The following is a 19,270-nucleotide window of genomic DNA, read 5'->3' on the forward strand; positions in this document are numbered from 1 at the left end:
AGTCAAATGGTCAACAAACATCTACTGAAGAGTTGAGGCACTCTCGGAGACTTGAGAGTAGTCCAGGAGGAGACAGAGCTCAGTAAACTTACTCTGTAAGTAACACGGGAGAAGGAGTTCAGGTACCACCGAAGAAATCGGAAAAAGATAGCAAGAGAGTTAATGTCTCCATAGTTTTACTTTGGTTGACCTCATTCCCCAAACCCTATTTTAAATCTTTTAAGTTTATTTGAGAGAGAGAGAGAGAGAGAGAGAGAGAGAGAGAGAGAGAGAGAGAGAACACAAGCTGAGCAGAGAGAGAGGGAGAGAGAAAGAGAATCCCAAGCAAACTCCACACTGCCAGTGCGGAGCCCAACGTGGGGCTCAAACTCATGAACTGTGAGATCATGACCTGAGCCGAAATCTAGAGTCAGACGCTTCACCGACTGAGTCATTCAGGCACCCTCCCCAAACCACATTTTAACAGCATCATTCAAACCCAACTTCATACTATTATATTCCCACACAATTATTTTCTCAGAGTTCCTAGGTCTATCCTAAGTAGAACTGAAATTTTAGATCCATTATTATCAAAACAAAAATTAAAAACATCTACAAAAAACTATGTTTTCTACAAACATTGAACTTTATACTTTTCTCTGAATAGCTTAGTTATTTTTCACGTATTTGCACGTCAGGTTGGCACAAATACGGGAATGGATCCACAAACAGGTATGCCTACCCCTAAATTAGCAAAATCATACAAAATCTCAGTAGATCTCACTGTGTTTGGGGCTAAATAACCACAGTGGTAAAGAAGATATTCGAGCTTAGTAACTTCTCCATACTTCTGTTCTTAGAAAATTGAAATGATATTCAGATGAGAAATCAGACGTGTGTGGCAATAGCTACTTCTTCGGAACCCTAGAGTTCATGAGCTAACTCTCACTGCCAGAATCCAAGGCCTTAGACAAAGGATTGAAACACACGGTGAAGAAACGCGGACATTGCAGGAAGAATCTAGAAAACTAAACAGCCACTTCTGTTTAGGCTGGAATTGTGTCTTTCTTATTTTTTTAGCAAGCCGATTTTGTTTTTGTTTTTGTTTTTGTTGAATAGCAATTTCCCCCAACGCTCCGCAAGTGGGGTGAAAGCAAACATTATGGCAAGATGATCATTCTTGGGCAGTCTCAATAATACCTTCTTGTTGCACTTATCGATTCTATTCCTGTTCTTCAAATCGGCTCCCACCAACTGTCCTCAGCATCATCCCTCTAGACCAAACAAAAATGGGAAAAGGGCAGGCAGGGCTGTCACCGACAGGATGCAAGGAAACACCATACAGTGACCAGAAGGGAGGGATGTACCGTTCAGCAAACACACGGTGAGCGTCGACTGCCACGTGCACCACGCCCTGGAGACACAGAGAAGCTCTCGGCCGGCCCGTGGTTAAGAGAAACGACGCACGTACGCAAGCCTGGCAAAGTCACGATGGTCTACGAGGTGTGGTTCATACTGAAGAGGGAGAAAGGGGTCTGAATGAGGCAGTTAGGAGTGCTCGCGGCAGAGAAGCTGACACACGAACTGAGCCTTGGGGGATAAGGAAGGACTTCTGGAGGGGGGGCAGCAAATGGGTGGGAGCGCATTTCAGATGAATGGAAGAGCATGGGTAGCGATCATCAGCGCAGGGAAGGTCTCCCATCGTGTCCAACGTTCACAAAACACGAAGAAGCTGAATGAGCCAAAGTCTAGGGATTCCCAGTTGAAAACAAGAGACTGGAGTTCAAACCTGAGTGTCAAAAAAGGCGAAGATAACCTGTCCCTGTGCTCCCCAAACTATAAACTAGAGAGAAAAATGATGACATGGCTAGCACTGAGTAAGGAAGAAGAGTAGATATTGCCCCCTTTGCCCCACGGGAGGGAAAGTCTTTGCGCCAAATACGGCTGCGTATTCCGTTTGCAAACTTCCATCTCTGTCCATTAAAGAATCGCGAGTCCAGGTTTAACAAGTATTTGAAAGTTAGTCAGGAAACAAACTGTCCTTACCTTGCTTTGGAATGATTATGGTGACAGGGACGCCAGAACCACCTGACTGTAGGCTGAGGGATACCATAAATGGTACAAGTCAGGGTCTGTCTGCTGCCCAAGGGGTAGAGGGTCGGGTCTGGAAAGGACGACACGGCCTTTTCATAAATCTGGGGTTTCACTGGAAGGGAGATGAACAGGACAGAAGTCAAGAGCTGTACGGTGACTTTCTCCCGGGCCACAGCCTGAAGGACCACATTCCCACTGGTTTTGATGTCAGAGAAACAAACACATATTTGTTGGCATCACAGCTATTTTTTTTTTTTTTTTTAAATAGAATCGCTTTGGTAACAGTAAAGAATTGATTCCATGGTATGGACATCATGACTACAGTTATAACAAAAACATTTATTGCTTATGGAAGATAACAAGCAGACATGAAATCGTTTTGATGGGGGCATATGTGATTTTTAAAATAATTACTTAAAAGGGGCGCCTGGGTGGCTCAGTCAGTTCAGCATCCGACTTCAGCTCAGGTCATGATTTCACAGCTGGGGAGTTTGAGCCCCACATCGGGCTCCGCACTGACCGCACAGAGCCCGCCTCTAAGCCTCTGTCTCCCTCTGTCTGCTCCTCCCCCGCTCTCTCTCTCTCTCTCTCTCAAAAATAAACAAACATTTAAAAAGAAATAAATAACATAATTACTTAAAAAGTTGGTTTAACTTGATGTTGTTATATCGACTTTTGATTTACAAGTTTTCCTGACCTTCACCCCTCCCCGAAACCAGAAGGAAGCGTGAACAGGTCAACTTACCATTTACAATTAAGGTGGTGGTAAGGTTTTTAAACACATTTGACTGCTTTATGGCCAGCAAGATTGTGTAATCCCCTGCATCTTCTGCAGCAACGTCTTTGATGATTAATGAGTAGCCAAGAACCAAATAGCGAGCCGATTTCTCGGTCACAGGGAACCCATCTTTTAACCTGCGGTTAAGGGCATGATCAGGAAGTCATTCCACACTGCCTCTCTGATAGCACTTTAACACTGTCATTTACGTTTGTGAGCTCAAGGTGATACATACGTTCGGCTCAACGTTCATTTAAAAAATTTAGACACTAAGTTTCCAGGGAAACCAGGTGGGGTTTTTAAGCCGAGACACACAGAGCGCTGGGGTGGCTCACTTGGCCTTCCAAGTGCCTGACTCTTGATCTCAGGGTCGTGAGTTCAAGCCCCACGCTGGGTGTGGAGATTACTTAAAGAAATGAAGAAAAATGAAGAAAAAACTTAAAAAAAAAAAAAAAACAACCCTAAACTGAGACACACTTCACATTTATTGGCAAGGAGGAAGAAGTACCTTGAAGGAAGAAAGGAAAAGTGATGGGTTTAAGGTACCCACAGGGGTGCTGCTGGTCACCATGTGACTTAAGTATTAACCCAGAAGCACTGGCTGATCCCCTCCAGATGTTTTTCAGAGTTTTCCACGACGCTTCATCGGCGGCACAAGGGCCATTGTAAGTCAGATCAACTAGATCATTTCTCCAGATAAAAAATAAAAATAGACTTTTCTATTGTGGTCTCATGTGGAGTTCTTATTAGTTGTATAAATGGTCACACCAGTTGTCCCTTTCATAAACTATAGTGAAACCAAGATTATCAAGATCTTTCCCCCGAGGGAGAACAGTTAAGGCACAAAACTCGCAAACAAAAGGTACAAAACTTAATTTTTTTTTTTTTTTTTTTTTTTTTACTTTAAATATATCAACGCCTAGACATCCTGCAATTGCAAACAGAACTGAGAGTCGGGAGACTGAATGCCACCCTGTGCTGTGCACCCAACTCATCCGTTCGGACATCACGTTTCTTCAAGTTTTCTAGACTTTCTCAAAGATTTAACTCTAAAAAATTCTACGATTTCATTACATTGCAAGGTTCTTCAGCTGGGCATTTTAAAATCTCTTAGTTTACTGTGTTCCGCATAAAGGTAGATGCCAATAGTTCATATCCATGCAAGTTCTGCAGGCAAATTCTCATCACTAGAGAGTCTCAGTTCTAAGACAGTCCAAATGGCTATGCTCTACTTTACGACTGCAACTACGATCTTAGTTTACTTTTATTTCCCATTAGCCAGTCGGTGGTTTCGAAGATGGGCTGTGTGTGTGTTTTCAGTCCTGGCTTCATAGTTACCGAAGAAAGTAGCACTGTTTAACAGGCTCAGATCCTTTGGAAAGAGCGAATGTATCGCCTAGAGTGATTCAGTTCCTCTTAGGGAATAACGGACACTCATGGGAAATGGACTTTTGGACTTTCGGTACATCGTAAAACAAACAGAAATCTCTCTTTTACTGCGACGGCATGCAGGAGCATAGCAGAGTTTAACGTTCTCTTTAACTCCCTATTAACTATTTGAGGAAACGGAGAACAAATCCTGCAATCACGCAGTATCAAAAGCAAAATAAGGGCTGATGGAGGTGATTCTACGGTGGTACCACTTCTATATTGTCTGGGTTGTTTTCCTAATCGGTTTCGCACCAGACTCTTTGTTTAAAATGTAATGGTCTGGGCCAAAGATACTGGTGTTCAGAAATGATTTCACAGAATGACTGCAGATTATCAACAGATTACATTGTTTTACATCAGGTGTTGTGCAAACATGAAAAAAAAAAAACCCAAAAAAACCTGCTTCAGGAGTTTCTGAATATGCAAACTTCGAGCCAAAAAAAACCCCTTCATTAGTTCAAGTAGGTCCATTCGTCCGCCCCTGCAACTGAATAAGTCTTGTCTCTATTAATGTTTGTTTAATTTTAAAACAAGACTGGAACTTTCATCCCAGCTGTGTATAAATAATTCTTTTATAAGAATTATTTTCAGATAATAAAAGAATTATTATCCTCATTACAAGGGCCTGCTTCTTCAGGGTTACTAGAGCATGCTACATATTCAAGATGCTTCCTATCCATTGCCCAACACACTCCATTCAAAGGACGTTGACATCATAGAGAGGCTTAGAGAGTTGCAGAAATTTAGTCACAGGGAGTGAACGGCTAACCTGAACTGAGAACTCAGAAACACCTAATCCCTTGCTCTGTCCTGTGACACACCGTGTCGCCTCCCCTCCGGCCCGGTCTACCTCCTTCCCTCCCGGCCCGGAAATCCACAGAGTTCTCTGCTTTCTACTGCCGTCTGGGGAACTTATTATCTTGCTCTTTTTTTCAGGAATTCAAGTCACTGGGCTCCTGCATCTTCCTACTTAATGCGGCATATCTTAAACTGATAGGAAAATAATTATGGTCCTACCACAGGACTTCTGGCGAGGGAAATGCCTTCACTTTCATAGACAGCCTGTAAGACCGCTTGCCAGCAACAGTTTCCAACACTTGCTGTTTTCGATGTTTCACAGTGATGAACGCTTTATCTTTGAAAGGAGGGGTGATAAAATAGATTAGAAAAGACTATGTTTATCTTGACCAGAACAAAAACAATCCAACTCACTGCCTCATTCAAAGGACGGTTGCCAGCAAGGACCCAATGGCACTGAATGCTGACCAAGCCTATCGATGAGCCCCAATATCGATCCAGGAATAAAATAATTTAGAAGCACTCTCACCGGTGAAAACACTTCGCATGAAATGGCTGCAAGCGAAACAGAAAAGCAGAGGCAGGGCAACAGAAAGCAGAACACCTCACATATCCACATCACAGTAAGAGAAGAGTACAGAGACTTCTAAAAACCTGCTTGCCCAACATGAGTGTGATGGAAGAAAGTCTTCGGGCACCTGAAAATAACCGATCTGATTTCAAAAACTGACTGGAGAAAGTCAAAAGAATCCCAAAAGGGGCGCCTGGGTGGCTCAGTCGGTTAAGCGTCCGACTTCGGCTCAGGTCATGACCTCGCGGTTCGTGAGCTCGAGCCCCGCGTCGGGCTCTGGGCTGACAGCTCAGAGCCTGGAGTCTGCTTTGGATTCTGTCTCTCTCTCTTTCTCTGCCTCCCTCCCTCCCTCTCTCCCTCTCCCTCTCTCTCAAAAATAAAATAAACATTTAAAAAATTAAAGGAAAAAGAATATCAAAGGCCACTGGCAGCATTGTTCCATAGATTCTGCCCCTCACCGTTTTTCAACAGTGGAAATAAGTAAGGTTTTCAGGGACTCTAAAGAGGTTTAAGTATTTTCTTTACAGACTTTGCCTGTTGGAATTAAGCGACAACATTAGGATTTCATGAGACTAAAACCAGGGATAAAAAAATCACATCAATTCTAAGTAATTTATCACACCACATTTTCATTTCCCCTAAATCCTAGGGGTACCTGAGAGATTTCCCCCAGAGAATAAAGGAAAATCTGTCCATGTTTTTCTGGTTTGTTCATATGGAAGATGAAAAAAAGAATTTAATAGAGATTATAACGTGATCTTACTGAATTATTAACCACAGTTTACTGGAAAGGAAAAGATCCTCTGTCCAATTCGAAAATATTAAATTTAAAGAGCACTTAAAGCGATTTGCTTTTTGGCAGAGGCTAGGAGGGGGAGCAAATTGTATCGCTCATGATAGGGTGCCTCTTGGCCAAAAGAGAATGTCCATTTTTATAGCGCCTGCCCCAAACCCACCATGACCAGAAAGTTGAGGATGAATTTGCTTACCGTATACGTGCACTGAGGTGTTAACAGATTTGAATGACGGGCCACTCTTCACATGACAAGTATAAAGTCCTTTGTCTCTGTTCTGCACATTGTCAATCATAAGAACACTGTAGAACACGTTAGCGTCGGAACTGCGTCGGCCAATTCGTTGCCTTATAGAAGCTCTCTTCTTTGTCTAGAAAGAAAATGTGTAACAAATGTAGAAACAGTCTTGTTCACGCACAAGGGTACAGCATTTCTCAGGTTATGACGGAGAGCAACATTTTATGCCGAGAAGCAAACCCATCTAATGGCAAGATGTTTGGAAACTCTCTCTCTGTCTCCATGTGTTTCGAATACCTGCCCCAGTAACATTTGTTAGCACTTCGTTTTCTCCAGACGGACGTTCACGTGCGTTATCTCAATGGTTTCTCCCAACAACCCAGGGAGACGGGCGGCCTTGCTGCCCTTTGACAGGTGAAGAAACTGAAGTGTCAGAGACCACGATGGGCTGGAAACTCAGGCCTTCTGAGTGTCAATCTAGTGCCTTCCCTCTAAGCACACAGCCCTCTAAACAGTCACCAGTTCTCTGCACGTAGATATCACTAACTCAGGCAATCGTTATCTTTAGTATCTGGCGTAACGACTGCTTCTCGAATAGAACACCACGTGGGTTTTCTTTTGCTCTCTTCCTAGAAATGAAGGAGACAGTCCCGAGTCCTGGCTGCACGTACTAAGCTGTAATCGTCCTGGTCTCGTGATCTCGCTCTTTGGGCGATGCTCTCCAACTTCGGCCAAATCACACCAAATGGATCTGAGGACGTGCAAAGCCACCTACCCACCGGCGGTGGCAGCGGTGGGATGTTGTCCCGTGTTTGCCTCACTGAACACCAAGAGCAGGCCCCGGGGCTCAGCGGGTGTAAATTGGCCACAATGACTCCTTCCTGGTTTTGAGAAGATGAGATCACATTGCCTTTTCCTTTCATTGTTCCTTCCCCGCCCCCGTGTTTTAGCATTACATTTTATAACACATAATATGTTTTTTCTCCCTCTCCATCCTTCCCCATGAGGAGGCATGGAAAAGAAAGACTTTGGAAGCTGTGCAGAACCGGTCTTTGGGTCTTCAACTTAGCACTCGTCTGTGCCATGTTCAAGAAACTTCTACCCACCTGTCCTTGCATTGCCCTGTTGAAACAGACACACGGTTAGGCCACTGTCTTCCTTCTCAGCAGAAACCAGAAGGAAGATGGCAATCACCACCGTCAAAAATCAGACAGTCGGTCCCCTAAATAGAGTTACGGAAAAGCCCTCGGTCTTTGTAGGTATTACTTCTGTCTTCTCGCTTAGAGAACTCTTGCCTTCTCAAAGTTGAATAACATTGGCATTGTTTCTGTCTTCGGAAAACAGCTGATCCTGGGGTTCAGATATCTGCTTTGGTCTAACACTGCAGCCATCAGCCACACCTAGCTATCAAAATTAACATAAAAGGGGCGCCCGGTGGCTCCATCAGCTGAGCGTCTGACTTCTGTGGCTCAGGTCATGGTCGCACAGTTTTTGAGTTTGAGTCCCATGTCGGTCTCTGTGCTTAGGGCTCAGAGCCTGGAGCCTGCTTCAGAGTCTATGTTTCCCTCTCTATCTGCCCCTCCTCCACTCGCTCGCACGCTTTCTCTCTCTCTCTCTCTCTCAAAAAGTAAGACAAACGTAAAAATTTTAAAAAAATAAAGTTTAAAAATCCAATTCTTACTCACACCAGCCACATTCTAGGTGCTCATTAGTCACATGGGGCCAGTGGTTACTATATTAGGCAGCAAAGGTATTTCGATCACAGAAAGTTCTACTAGACAGCGCCATCTTAGAAGGTAACTGGCCGTCAATAGATGTATCATCACACTCTTAGAGTAGAGCCCCTAGCAGGGCAAGAGTTTCCTCCCTCCTGGCGTTTATTGAGAATATTTGATTTCTACCCAAACCCAGAAACCTCACCGAGCTGGGGCCGTGCCGCGTCAATCATACTAACGCACGGCAAGCGGGTGCCACGAGGACAGTGCGAGTTTCTTAACCGTTGATCACAGACTCCCCATCTACACATTTTCAGACGATTGTTTGCAAGGATGTTTGCTCTGAATGAGGAAACCCGACTTTTGTTCTTCTCGTTTTTCTGAAGGACAGCACTGCCCCTTTGTCACTTCACAGATGGAGTACGGGATGGCTGGGCCGTAATATCTCCCCTTTCCAAACACGCTCTGATCAGGTGCCTGACTGTCGGCCAGTATCTTCAATTAATGCGCTGACGACAACTTTTTGTTGTTGTTCTTACAAAAGACAGTCCCTGCCTGGCATCTAGTGATAAATTTCTCTCTCATCTCTAAACCCCAGAGAAAGTTTCCAGGGATGAGACAATCCCCTCTTCCACCCGGAATCATGCGATAGAAATACCAGCCTAGACACTTCAAAACAAAACCTCCAGACATCAAAAGACCGTATCTGTGCACACATACTCCCAAAAGTCAGACCAGGAAAGCATCCCAGCAAACCCACAGCTTCCCTGTTGACTCCTAACTGCCACAGGAGTCGGAATATCCTGATTTTTCCCACCTCAAAAACGCAGTGGCATTTCACTCGCCAAAAATAAGTATCGCCCTACGGGAGAAATAGAAAAAAACGTCACTCACTTCACCGGGATAACTCCAGGTCATTTGAACTCTTGTGTTCAAGGCAGTGGTAGTTGTACAGTTGAGAGTAAGAGTGCGACCTCGTAGCAACTTGACTGGGCTTGGAGTGCTTATTTGGGCATCTATGATTGTATTGGCTGCAAGCATAAGAAATGAGATTTTTTTTTTTTTAAATCAAAGTTTCAGGGGCGCCCGGGTGGCTCAGTCGGTTAAGCGTCCGACTTCAGCTCAGGTCATGATCTCACGGCCCGTGAGTTCGAGCCCCGCGTCGGGCTCTGTGCTGACAGCCCAGAGCCTGGAGCCTGTTTCAGATTCTGTGTCTCCCTCTCTCTCTGACCCTCCCCCGTTCATGCTCTCTCTCTGTCTCAAAAATAAATAAACGTTAAAAAAAAATTTTAAACCAAAGTTTCATTAAGCAGATACACGCTGGAGCATTTTGGCTCACGTCCATGCCTCTGGAACACCACTTACTTTGTCGATAGGTAAGATAGTTTGTCTTGTACAGATGTCCGTTGACTGTTGTTTCACATGCCAGAAGCCCTATTTCTCTGTATGTGGCATTTGCTATTATGAAACCCTTCCTGCTGTCCCAGGTTATTCGTTTTCCATCAGGGATCAGCGTATCATGTGGAAACTGAAAAGAAAGAGATGGGCTTGAACAAAATCGCACCAGCACCGTGGCGATACGGCTTCACCGATGGCTTCTGAAAACATAATTTTCACCGAAGATGCAAACAGTACAGGTAAAAACTCTAGTTTGTGCTAATTGGCTTTTTCGTTTTCTTTGCATGTAGCAAGAAACACACGATGATGATAAATTATAGTAATTATTATAAGAATTCATTATCAGCCTCCGTGACGAGCCGCACCCACCCAGGACGGACCCAGCTGTCACGTCGGACTTCCAGTGGGAGCCCTTATCACTTGGCCTCCGGGAATCAGCCTTGCAATAGACTGGCCTGATATTCGGTAGAGAAACCACTGAGGAATTTTTCCTCTGGGGCTGCCAGGTTACCCTCCCGAGTCCCATCATCTGGAGCTTTTAACAAGCCATAACTTGTCCTCCCATTTTTGCATGACTTAGTAAAGAGGTGGCTGTCCTAAGAGGACCGTAAATCATGCCAAGTCCTTGGAGATGCACACCATCGACTTGGCTCTCGCTGGGGTTATCGTCTGGGAGGGAAAACGCCAATGAAACGGACAGCAGACACAGCTGCAAACAGATGCAAAGTGCTGCCATGAATGAAGTGCTCTCAAATTCTCAGAAGCATTCCCAAACACAGTGAGTCCAAACGGAAGAAAGGAATCCATGATTTGATTGGCCCTTACGCCTTCTGCTGGACGCCAAGGACTTTATTTTTCAAGACGGCGATATAAACAACCCGCCTCGAGGTCAGGCTTTACTAAGGGGCATTGCTGCATACTGAGTGGTCCAGCCAAATTCCCCCGATGCCAGATCGCCAGCCCAATTTCAGAGGCAGAGCACCCTGGCTACCACTGTGACTTATCTCCCGCTAAAAAAGGAAAAATAGACTACCTTCCCACAACAGATTATAAAGGAAAAGGCCAAACTGCCCTGAAGAAGTTTCAGATCTTTTCTGTCTTCTTTTAAGAAAGTGCACCTTGGGGCACCTGGGTGGCTCGGTCGGTTAAGCGTCCGACTTCGGCTCAGGTCATGATCTCACGGTCCGTGAGTTCGAGCCCCGCATCGGGCTCTGTGCTGACAGCTCAGAGCCTGGAGCCTGCTTCCGATTCTGTGTCTCCCTCTCTCTCTGCCCTGCCCCTGTTCATGCTCTGTCTCTCTCTGTCTCAAAAATAAATAAACGTTAAAAAAAAAAAATTAAAAAAAAAAAAAAGAAACTGCACCTTGCGTTCACTCGTGACCCTGTTTATCAATTATTTATATTGCTTGCTGAAGGAGCTAATCTGGCCGGGATTTGTGACTCTATGGCAGAAATTCCTATGTGAAAAGTCACCAGTGCCCTGTCTCCGAGAGCACGTCTGTGTTGGTCTATGTCTGTGTTTCTTAACTCTGAGAGGAACTGCAGCCCGTTTCTGAAGACCTGCACGCAAGTGAGGGATGCACTTCGTGTGTCAGTAAATCGTGATTCCATCTGCAAACTTAGGAATGCTAGGTGGAAGAGAAAGAACCTTCTCCTCTAATTCGGTGCACACGATGAAGGGGAAAGCTCGGGAAAACTGAAGTCAGGGATTGAAATTTCTGATGCCTTAACAGCAGGTGAACGCAGGGGCGCCTGGGTGGCTCAGTCGGTTAAGCGTCTGACTCCGGGTTTCGGCCCAGGTCGTGATCTCCCGGTTCGTGGGTCCGAGCCCTGCATCGCGCTCCGTGCTGACAGTGCCAGGCTTGCTTGGGATGCTCTCTCTCCCTCTCCCTCTCTCTGCTCCTCCCCTACTCGGGCTCACTCTCTCTCTCTGTCCAATAAATAAAACTCAAACAGCGTAGCCGAACACAAGCATGTGCTGAATGTAAAAGGAAGGTTTGCTGATGGACTTCCTCAGCCCAACTGAAAAATATACTGAAGTTTCCTTTAAGGTTTTCGACTAAGTTTCTCTTACTCTCATCTACCCTTACTGCCACTAATAGTATTCCATTGACAAAGAAACTTTGTTCAGAGGTGACCAGAGCTCATCAGCTACGGTGGTGGCTACGTGTGTCGTAAAGGGACAGGAGGATGAGCGGCCTCGAAAGAAAGGACTGTACGGGAGGCTGTCTTCAGGTGACCTTGGCTCTGCCACCGCTGGCCATGGGGAGAGGAGACGGAGGGGACAGCAAGTTAAAAGGGTTAAGAGGAGAAGCGGGGGGCACGGAGACCTTAGAGCAACTTTAGGGCAACACAGACTCGTTCCAGTATATATGGGGCAAACTCAAACCCCTATTAGAACACTATGCCTTGCTCTCTTGCTTGTGTGTATGAGAGATCTTAGGTAGAAAAACCGAGAAAACAAACTCCCTCCTCAAATTTGTGTATGTGGGAATCTGGGAGTGTTTCTTACAACAGACCAGCGATCTGCATTAGAGCAAAGGGGCAAGGGGCTTGCACGAAACAGAGACGTGCTATATTAATCACAGAGCGATTATTACGTCAAAGTAAGAGGAATGGATACCATGCTTGATAAGAAGTATCACTGGAAAATCAATCAAGCATTGAGTATTAAAGTGTTAGACAGATACCCTTGAATGGGGGCTCAGTTTGGGTCAGGAACTGTGCCAAGGGCTTTTAATGCATCACCTCAGCTACTTCCTCACACCCACGAGAGGCGGGTGCTACTGTAATCACTCCTATCTCTCCAGTGAGGAAACTGAGGTGGAGGGAGTTCTGATAACTAGCCAGTTTGCCCAGCAGGTTAAGTGGCCGGGTGGTAAGAATCCAGGCAGCGTGCCACAGGGCTCTGCTCTGAACCACGCTGGCCTTTCTCCTGTACCAACTAAACCATTAGCAAAGGTGGCAAGGGCACGGAAGGAGGAGTCAGGATACGGATTCCGATGGCCATTGTGGCCTGCGGTGGGAGGGTCTTCAACTCCTCCAGAACCTCAGTTTTTCCTTCCACCAGTTGGGTTAGCTCCTCTGGCCATTTCCGGCTCTGAAATACACTGCTTTTCAACATGGGTGGTGACACACGGATACAATGGAAGCCAAGCCCTGTCACCGATGGACTATATCGAGGGCTTCTATCAAATCAGTAATGTAGGAAAGCGAAGGCAAGGGAAGAAGACGCTTCCATCACACTCCAGGATTCAAGGTCAACAGTGATAGCGAGAATCACTCTGAACTTTTCCAACTCGACTACCACCATCACCAAACTCCTCCGGAGTACCCACAGTGTGAGCAGTCGTGCCGGGTGCTGCCTTGGGACGGCCTTAACTTCCCCCTTTAAAGCTCAAAGCTCTTAGGAGTCACCACAGCTTTCCGCCTGGGGAGTTCTTGTCCAACTTTCAACCCTAGTCCACTCCCAAACTCTTACTGCCGATGAATTAGCCGGAATGTCACATTTTAGTCCTTGTCTTTATTAGATTCGACTCCAAATCTTTTTCCTTCTCCACGTGCATAATTTATAACACGGTATAAAGAATAAAAAAATCTCAAGCATAACTTTCTCTCCCCCTCTCTTCCCTTTTCCTAAGCAGCTAAGTTTGGATGCCCAGCAGGAGATAAGCTTGTTGTTACCAGGAACTTCGCGACTCAAACTCAAGGTGGTGGCTCCCTAGGCACTTGTCTCATCGTTCCGTCCTCAGCAAAAATCTAGATTAACCGCTCTCTGCCAAGCTACTGACTCACAGAAGCAAGAGAACTGGGTTTTTTCCCCCCACATTGCAGACATTTGGATTTGTGGCAATATAGAAACATTCCCACAATTTTAGTTCTTTCATTATATTCACACACATTTATGCCCACGTTATCATTTTATTTCATTTAAATACATGCATGGGTAGGACGTCTAGCACTTATCCTTTATAGTCAAAAGACACTCCAGAAAAGTCCACTGAGCAGCCCAAATGTCTGTAAGAAAACCATTCCAGAGCAATAAAATGACGAATTCACCGTGCTCATTTGCAGTAAAGGTATTCTGAGAGAAGCATTGCTCGGCTTTACCTTTTTTAAAGTAACAGTGACGTTAGGTGACGTGACCCGGCAGGGGATGACGACCTCCCTTCCTTCAGTCATATATATAATTTCAGGTATTTCACTGTGCATCTCTAAGAAAGGTCTATCTGTATCTGAATGAGAAGAAAATGCAAAAACAAAACAAAACAAAACATATATGTAAGTGGTTGTATGAAGAACGTGTAGACATTATGGCTGGTGAAACAGTATGGTTATGTCAAAGGTCCCCCATCACGTGACCCATAAATTCACACATTCTCGTCTCTGAATTTGGCCCTCTGTTTCTGCCCAGGAAAAGAATGCTTCTATAGCGAACCAGGTTCCTTCTTCTGTTCCGGCCTGGGGTCAGATTGCCCCTGATGCCCCGGATGTGCAATTGTGAAACGGGCGGGGTGGCGGTGGGTGTAGGTCACTATGGGAAAGAAACCGTGAAAGTGCAGGGAAAAATCAAGGAGAGTATTCTGCATAAACTTCTTGCCACAGCTACGCTAAGTGCCTCAGGAAGCGCCCCCCAGAGCCTTTGTAAGGAGTCAAAGGGCCCTGGATGCGATGGTCAGTTGACTTTGGAGCACAGAGGACGGCAGATAGAGGTAATGCAGACGATGATCAGTTGACTTTGGAGCACAGAGGACGGCAGATAGAGGTAATGCAGACGTATCGACTTGGAGACAGGATTAGCATTTGAATGACAGAAGCCTGACTTCAAGACCATCCCCAGCAGACTAATCATGAACGAGAAGCTCTGAGCTGCTTAGGACAAGGGGAAAGGTTGGAGAAGCAGTGTTGAAGACCACATTCACTTCACAGGCATATCAGAGGTCTTTGGGTACGCACTACATATCTACGAATGGCATAACGTGTGCCAGTGCATGCAAAAGGACTGGAGAAGGCTTTAAACAATCACCCAGATACCACCCTTAAAAAGTATGGCATCTGGCCAAGTCTCAGAGGCCAGAAGGATTCAAACCACCTGTTCGGCTTCCCTGTGGTTCCTCTGGGGACCAGAAAGGCCTCATATGTCTTAGAAACATTTACACGGTCTACCTTGCCCTTGCCCTCAAGAGCCCGCCGCCATTTCATGACCTCTTCAGGAGTCGCTGTGCTCCCATCTTCTGCCCTTGACTCCAGCCTTACAAGCCCAGATGGAAAGAACCCCAGTGTCTACTCTCTCCATCTGGGCCTGAAAGACCCAACTAGGTCCCCACCTGCTTGCTGTACTTTAGGAAGCTCACTCTGGATGCCGAATGGAGAATGGAAAGAAACAGAGCAAGAAGGAGGCAGTGGTTGCCTAGACTAGCTGGTGGCTATGAGGTTGTCATGAGTAGAACCGTGTCCCCCCAAAAAACAAAAGGTTGAAGTCCTGACCCCCAGGACTTCAGAATGTGACCTCGTTTGGGTCAAATGGAACCACTGCCCATGAAATTATCAGTTACGTACGGCGGGCCCCTACTCTGGTGTGACTGGTGGCCATAAGAAGATGGGCCTACGTTGACAGACGTCGGAGGGAGAAGCCACATGAAGACCCAGGGAGAGACTGGAGAGCCGCAGGTGCAAGTCAGGGGAGGCCAAGGATCGCCAGCAACCACCACAAGGTAGGAAGAAGCCAGGGAGGGTCCCCCTGCCGGCGTCCGAGGTAGCATGGCCCTCTGACACCTTGGCTTCAACTTCTAGTTTCTAGAATGTGAGACAATAAATTCGTGTAGTTTTAATCCCCCAACCCCTGCAAAAAAGATGATACTGCTGTAGCCTGCCTAAGATGGAATCATTTGGAACACACTAGATACTAGAAAGACCCTATTATCACAGCCCAGCTCACATGCCCTAGATTTCTAAATAATTCCTCCTTGTCCTCTGGGAAGCGTGCTGGGCCGGCCCCTTCCTTACACCCTTTCTCCGCCCAGCCCACCCTCTGGGCTTTCCTCCTGGGCTATCCCACTTCAAATACTGGGTGCTGAACGGGCAGGTTACTTCTCTGGCTACACGCTGGATGGAGAGTTCCTAGAGGAGAAGAAACAGACCGTAGTCATCCCCGTCTGACGTGCACTGAACGAACGAATGACCAAACGAACGAACAAATGAACAAAATGGATGAAGGGCTACCCAACAACCCTCCTTTCACAGATGAGAAGACGGAGGTGTAAATATGAGAAGTGACGTGAGCAGAGCCAGGCCTGGAGGCCTCCTGACCTCCTTCCCCGTCCCCACCCTCAGGGCTGGCATTCCCCCTCCCCTCCCCCCCTTCCCCCTGCCCCCCTCCCCCCGCTCAGGAAGGGCTGCATCTGGCAATCGCTCCGCAGAGACTGAGGCTGATTCTCAGACATTCAGTGGGGAAAGGATGTGCCCTGTGTCCTACTGTCTGGCAATGGAGCAGTTCTGAGAAGAGGACAATCACCAAGGGGCCAGGGCGGTGAGGGGGAGCCCGGGCACAAGGCCCTTACGAGGCTGAGTCGGGGGGGGAAGCAACAGATCATGGTGGTTAAGAGCACACAGGCCAATCATTTTAGCCTCTGTCCTTCATCTGCAAAATGAACTTCAAAGGGTTCTTATGAGGGTTACATGAAGAACACTTACCTGGCAGACAGTGACCACTATAGGCGTGCTAACTGTGGCTTTTCTTATTATCATGAGAGATTTGAACTTAGGGACAGTAGGTGTTAGGGTATACGAAAATCACAAATCATACCCGTGATCTTAACGATAAAAGGCAGAAATACACATTCATATATGGCGTAGGAAAAAGACAAATGAATACACTAAAATGTTTGAGGAGTGGCTTTACAGATTATTTTCTTATTTACCTTTTTATAGACTGTCAGACGGTCTAGAACGAGCATATGTTATTTTACAGTAACATTTTGAATTATTGAAGGTAGGTCTCGAATTCTAAAGCAGCGTCCATTTTTACTTGAGGAAAACTACCAATTCTGCATTGGATTTATTTCAGTTTTGCACAACAGAATGGGACATTAACTGCACAGTTAATATGATATTCTACCGGGAGAGCTCAGTGGGTGTAGCGACATATGGAGGGAGGAAAAGTTAATTATGCAGAGACAAAGATTCACTTATCAGCACAAAATTCCTCCCCTAAATAAAGTTGCTGAGCTAGACTTTCAGCCAGAAACTATTGGGATTTGATCATTCCTTTCCTTCCTCCCGTGAGTCTGTATTTTTGTCTTCTTTGTGAGTCCCAAGGTAAACACAAACACCAGGAAATGGTTTAATTCATGTAACTGAACTGTAGATCCTTCACATTTAATTTGCTGTCTCCTTAAGCAATAGTTTTCAACAAAGGGCCCTGGCATAAAAAGTTTGTGCAGGAAACAGTAAACATCAGTGTAGTCATTTCTAGGCTAATGAATGCCAATCCCAAATGAAAACAGAAGAGGTAAACTCACCGTGCCTTTGAATTTCTCCTTTCCTTTTGTCACTTTGGGTCGCCCAAACGCTTGAATTTTACTACAGCTATTGGCCTTTAAAATCCAATACCCATACCAGCTCTGGGCGCACTACGGTTCTGTTCAAAACTTCAGTGAATTGCGTCCGTTCCAACACAATGCAAGACACATCATTTGTATCAAGTCAACAGCAGCATTGAAATCCACTGTGTTTGCAAATCGGCTGATGACTGCGGATACACACACACGCGCGCACACACACACGCACACAATATGCTCTGGGCTTATTAATAGTATATACTTCCTCTGCAATTTGCTTCAAGGAAGGGCCAAGAATGAACTTGCCTGACATATTCTAATACAAACATTTTTTGTTTTGTAGGACCATAGATACAGAAGAGGTCACGGTTCCATTAATATCACCAGTAAAACCACTTACAACTCCCATAGGACGCATTTGTCTTTGTCACAAAATTAAAAATGACTTCTAAACCCCGCCAGCACTGCAGAGTGGTTTCCTGAGGCCAAATTGGCTGGTTGTCGAGTGAGGAAGAGCTGCTCCAAAGATTGTCGGTGTTCTGGCAGTGCAGACATGCTGTCACCAGGGACTCGCGCCGACGCACAGCTAGGTAGAGGTCATGCCACCCTCCCCTCTCTGAGCCCTCAGAGCTCAAAGCCATGAGAGGAAACTGGCACAGAATAGGAGGTTTTCTCATCCAATGCGAGTATCTGGGCTACCTCCTTCAGGACAACAAGCGGGCTCGGACACAGAGAAAGATCAACCAGGGACCCTTGCTCTGAATGGTAATTACATCTATTTTTTAAATGGGTTTTTCGTTTTTCCTTTTGAAATATGTACTCGCTCGGGCACATTAAGGCACACAGACACAGAAGCCCCAGCATGCCGTCCTCATTCTACTCCATCCCCACCGGCATCGCCCGTGAGTTCTTCCGCTGGGTTCGGAGCAAGCAAATGACTCAAAAAATTCAAGGAAGCTCTGCAGAGTTGGAGAGGAGCTCAAAAGTAAATATCTTATTTCCGAGCACCTTCTCATTTGTATGATTTTTATGAGATTTTTCCTAATTTCCTTTCATTTCAGTTTCCTTACCTCTAATTCCCGGTCATGAGGACGCCTCATTATTTTAAAGGAGGATGTGATTTTAATTGATTGAGGACAAAGTGAGGAGGATGAACCAATCCCATGAAAAGGGCTCCAACTAGACACAGGAGTCTTCTTATCACACGGATCCTTCATATTGTGGACCATACTTAGTGCCCAAGGAGAGTCGGTTGATCAGGAAAATATTTCATTTGAAAGATGAGCAAAAAAAAAAAAAAATTGTGGGGCCGGGGGAGGCAATTCCCACACTGACTTATAGGGCCCACCAAAGCCTTTGCAAATTCGAAGCAGAGCTTTGGAGCAACCAGAAGAAAGCCGAAGTTGCTATACTAATATTAGATAAAATATACTCTAAAACAAGAAATGTTGCTAGAGATAAAGAAGGATACTTTATAATAAGAATGGGGTCAATGTATCAGGAAGATATAATTATAAACATATGCAACTAACAACAGAGTACCAAAATACAGGAGGCAAAAACTGACAGAAACGAAGACAGAAATAGACAACTCAACAATCATAGATGAAAATCTCAATATCCCACTTTCAATAATGGCAGAACAACTAGACAGAAAATAAAAAAGAGGACTCGAACAACACTACTAACCAACCAGACCAAACAGACACCTGTAAGAGATCCATCGCAGTAGTATATACATTCTTCTCAAGTACACAACGAACATTCTCTAGGATAAATTGTATGCTAGGCCATGGAACAAAACATGGATAAAAGGATAGGAATAAGACAAAGCGTGTTCTCCAACTACTGTGGAATGAAAACAGAAATCAGTAACAGCCAGAAACTTGGAAGGAGCACACATTAAACAACACATTC

The 19,270-nt window shown here is 45.5% G+C and overlaps 1 protein-coding gene across 2 annotated transcripts in view; it reads right to left on the bottom strand.

Annotated features, from left to right (window-relative positions):
• Positions 1-19,270, bottom strand: part of FLT1 (fms related receptor tyrosine kinase 1) — a 171,589-nt gene that overhangs the window by 107,746 nt on the left and 44,573 nt on the right. For both annotated transcript variants that reach the window (XM_042988867.1, XM_042988930.1), the window contains exons 4-10: positions 13,905-14,029; positions 9,763-9,925; positions 9,292-9,428; positions 6,641-6,815; positions 5,300-5,417; positions 2,819-2,988; positions 2,026-2,185 (exon numbers count right to left, since the gene is read on the bottom strand). In XM_042988867.1, the coding sequence (XP_042844801.1) occupies positions 2,026-2,185; positions 2,819-2,988; positions 5,300-5,417; positions 6,641-6,815; positions 9,292-9,428; positions 9,763-9,925; positions 13,905-14,029 (1,048 nt within the window). The remainder of the gene's footprint in view (positions 1-2,025; positions 2,186-2,818; positions 2,989-5,299; positions 5,418-6,640; positions 6,816-9,291; positions 9,429-9,762; positions 9,926-13,904; positions 14,030-19,270) is intronic.

Source organism: Panthera tigris, chromosome A1, assembly GCF_018350195.1.
Source record: "Panthera tigris isolate Pti1 chromosome A1, P.tigris_Pti1_mat1.1, whole genome shotgun sequence".
Lineage (NCBI taxonomy): Eukaryota > Metazoa > Chordata > Mammalia > Carnivora > Felidae > Panthera > Panthera tigris.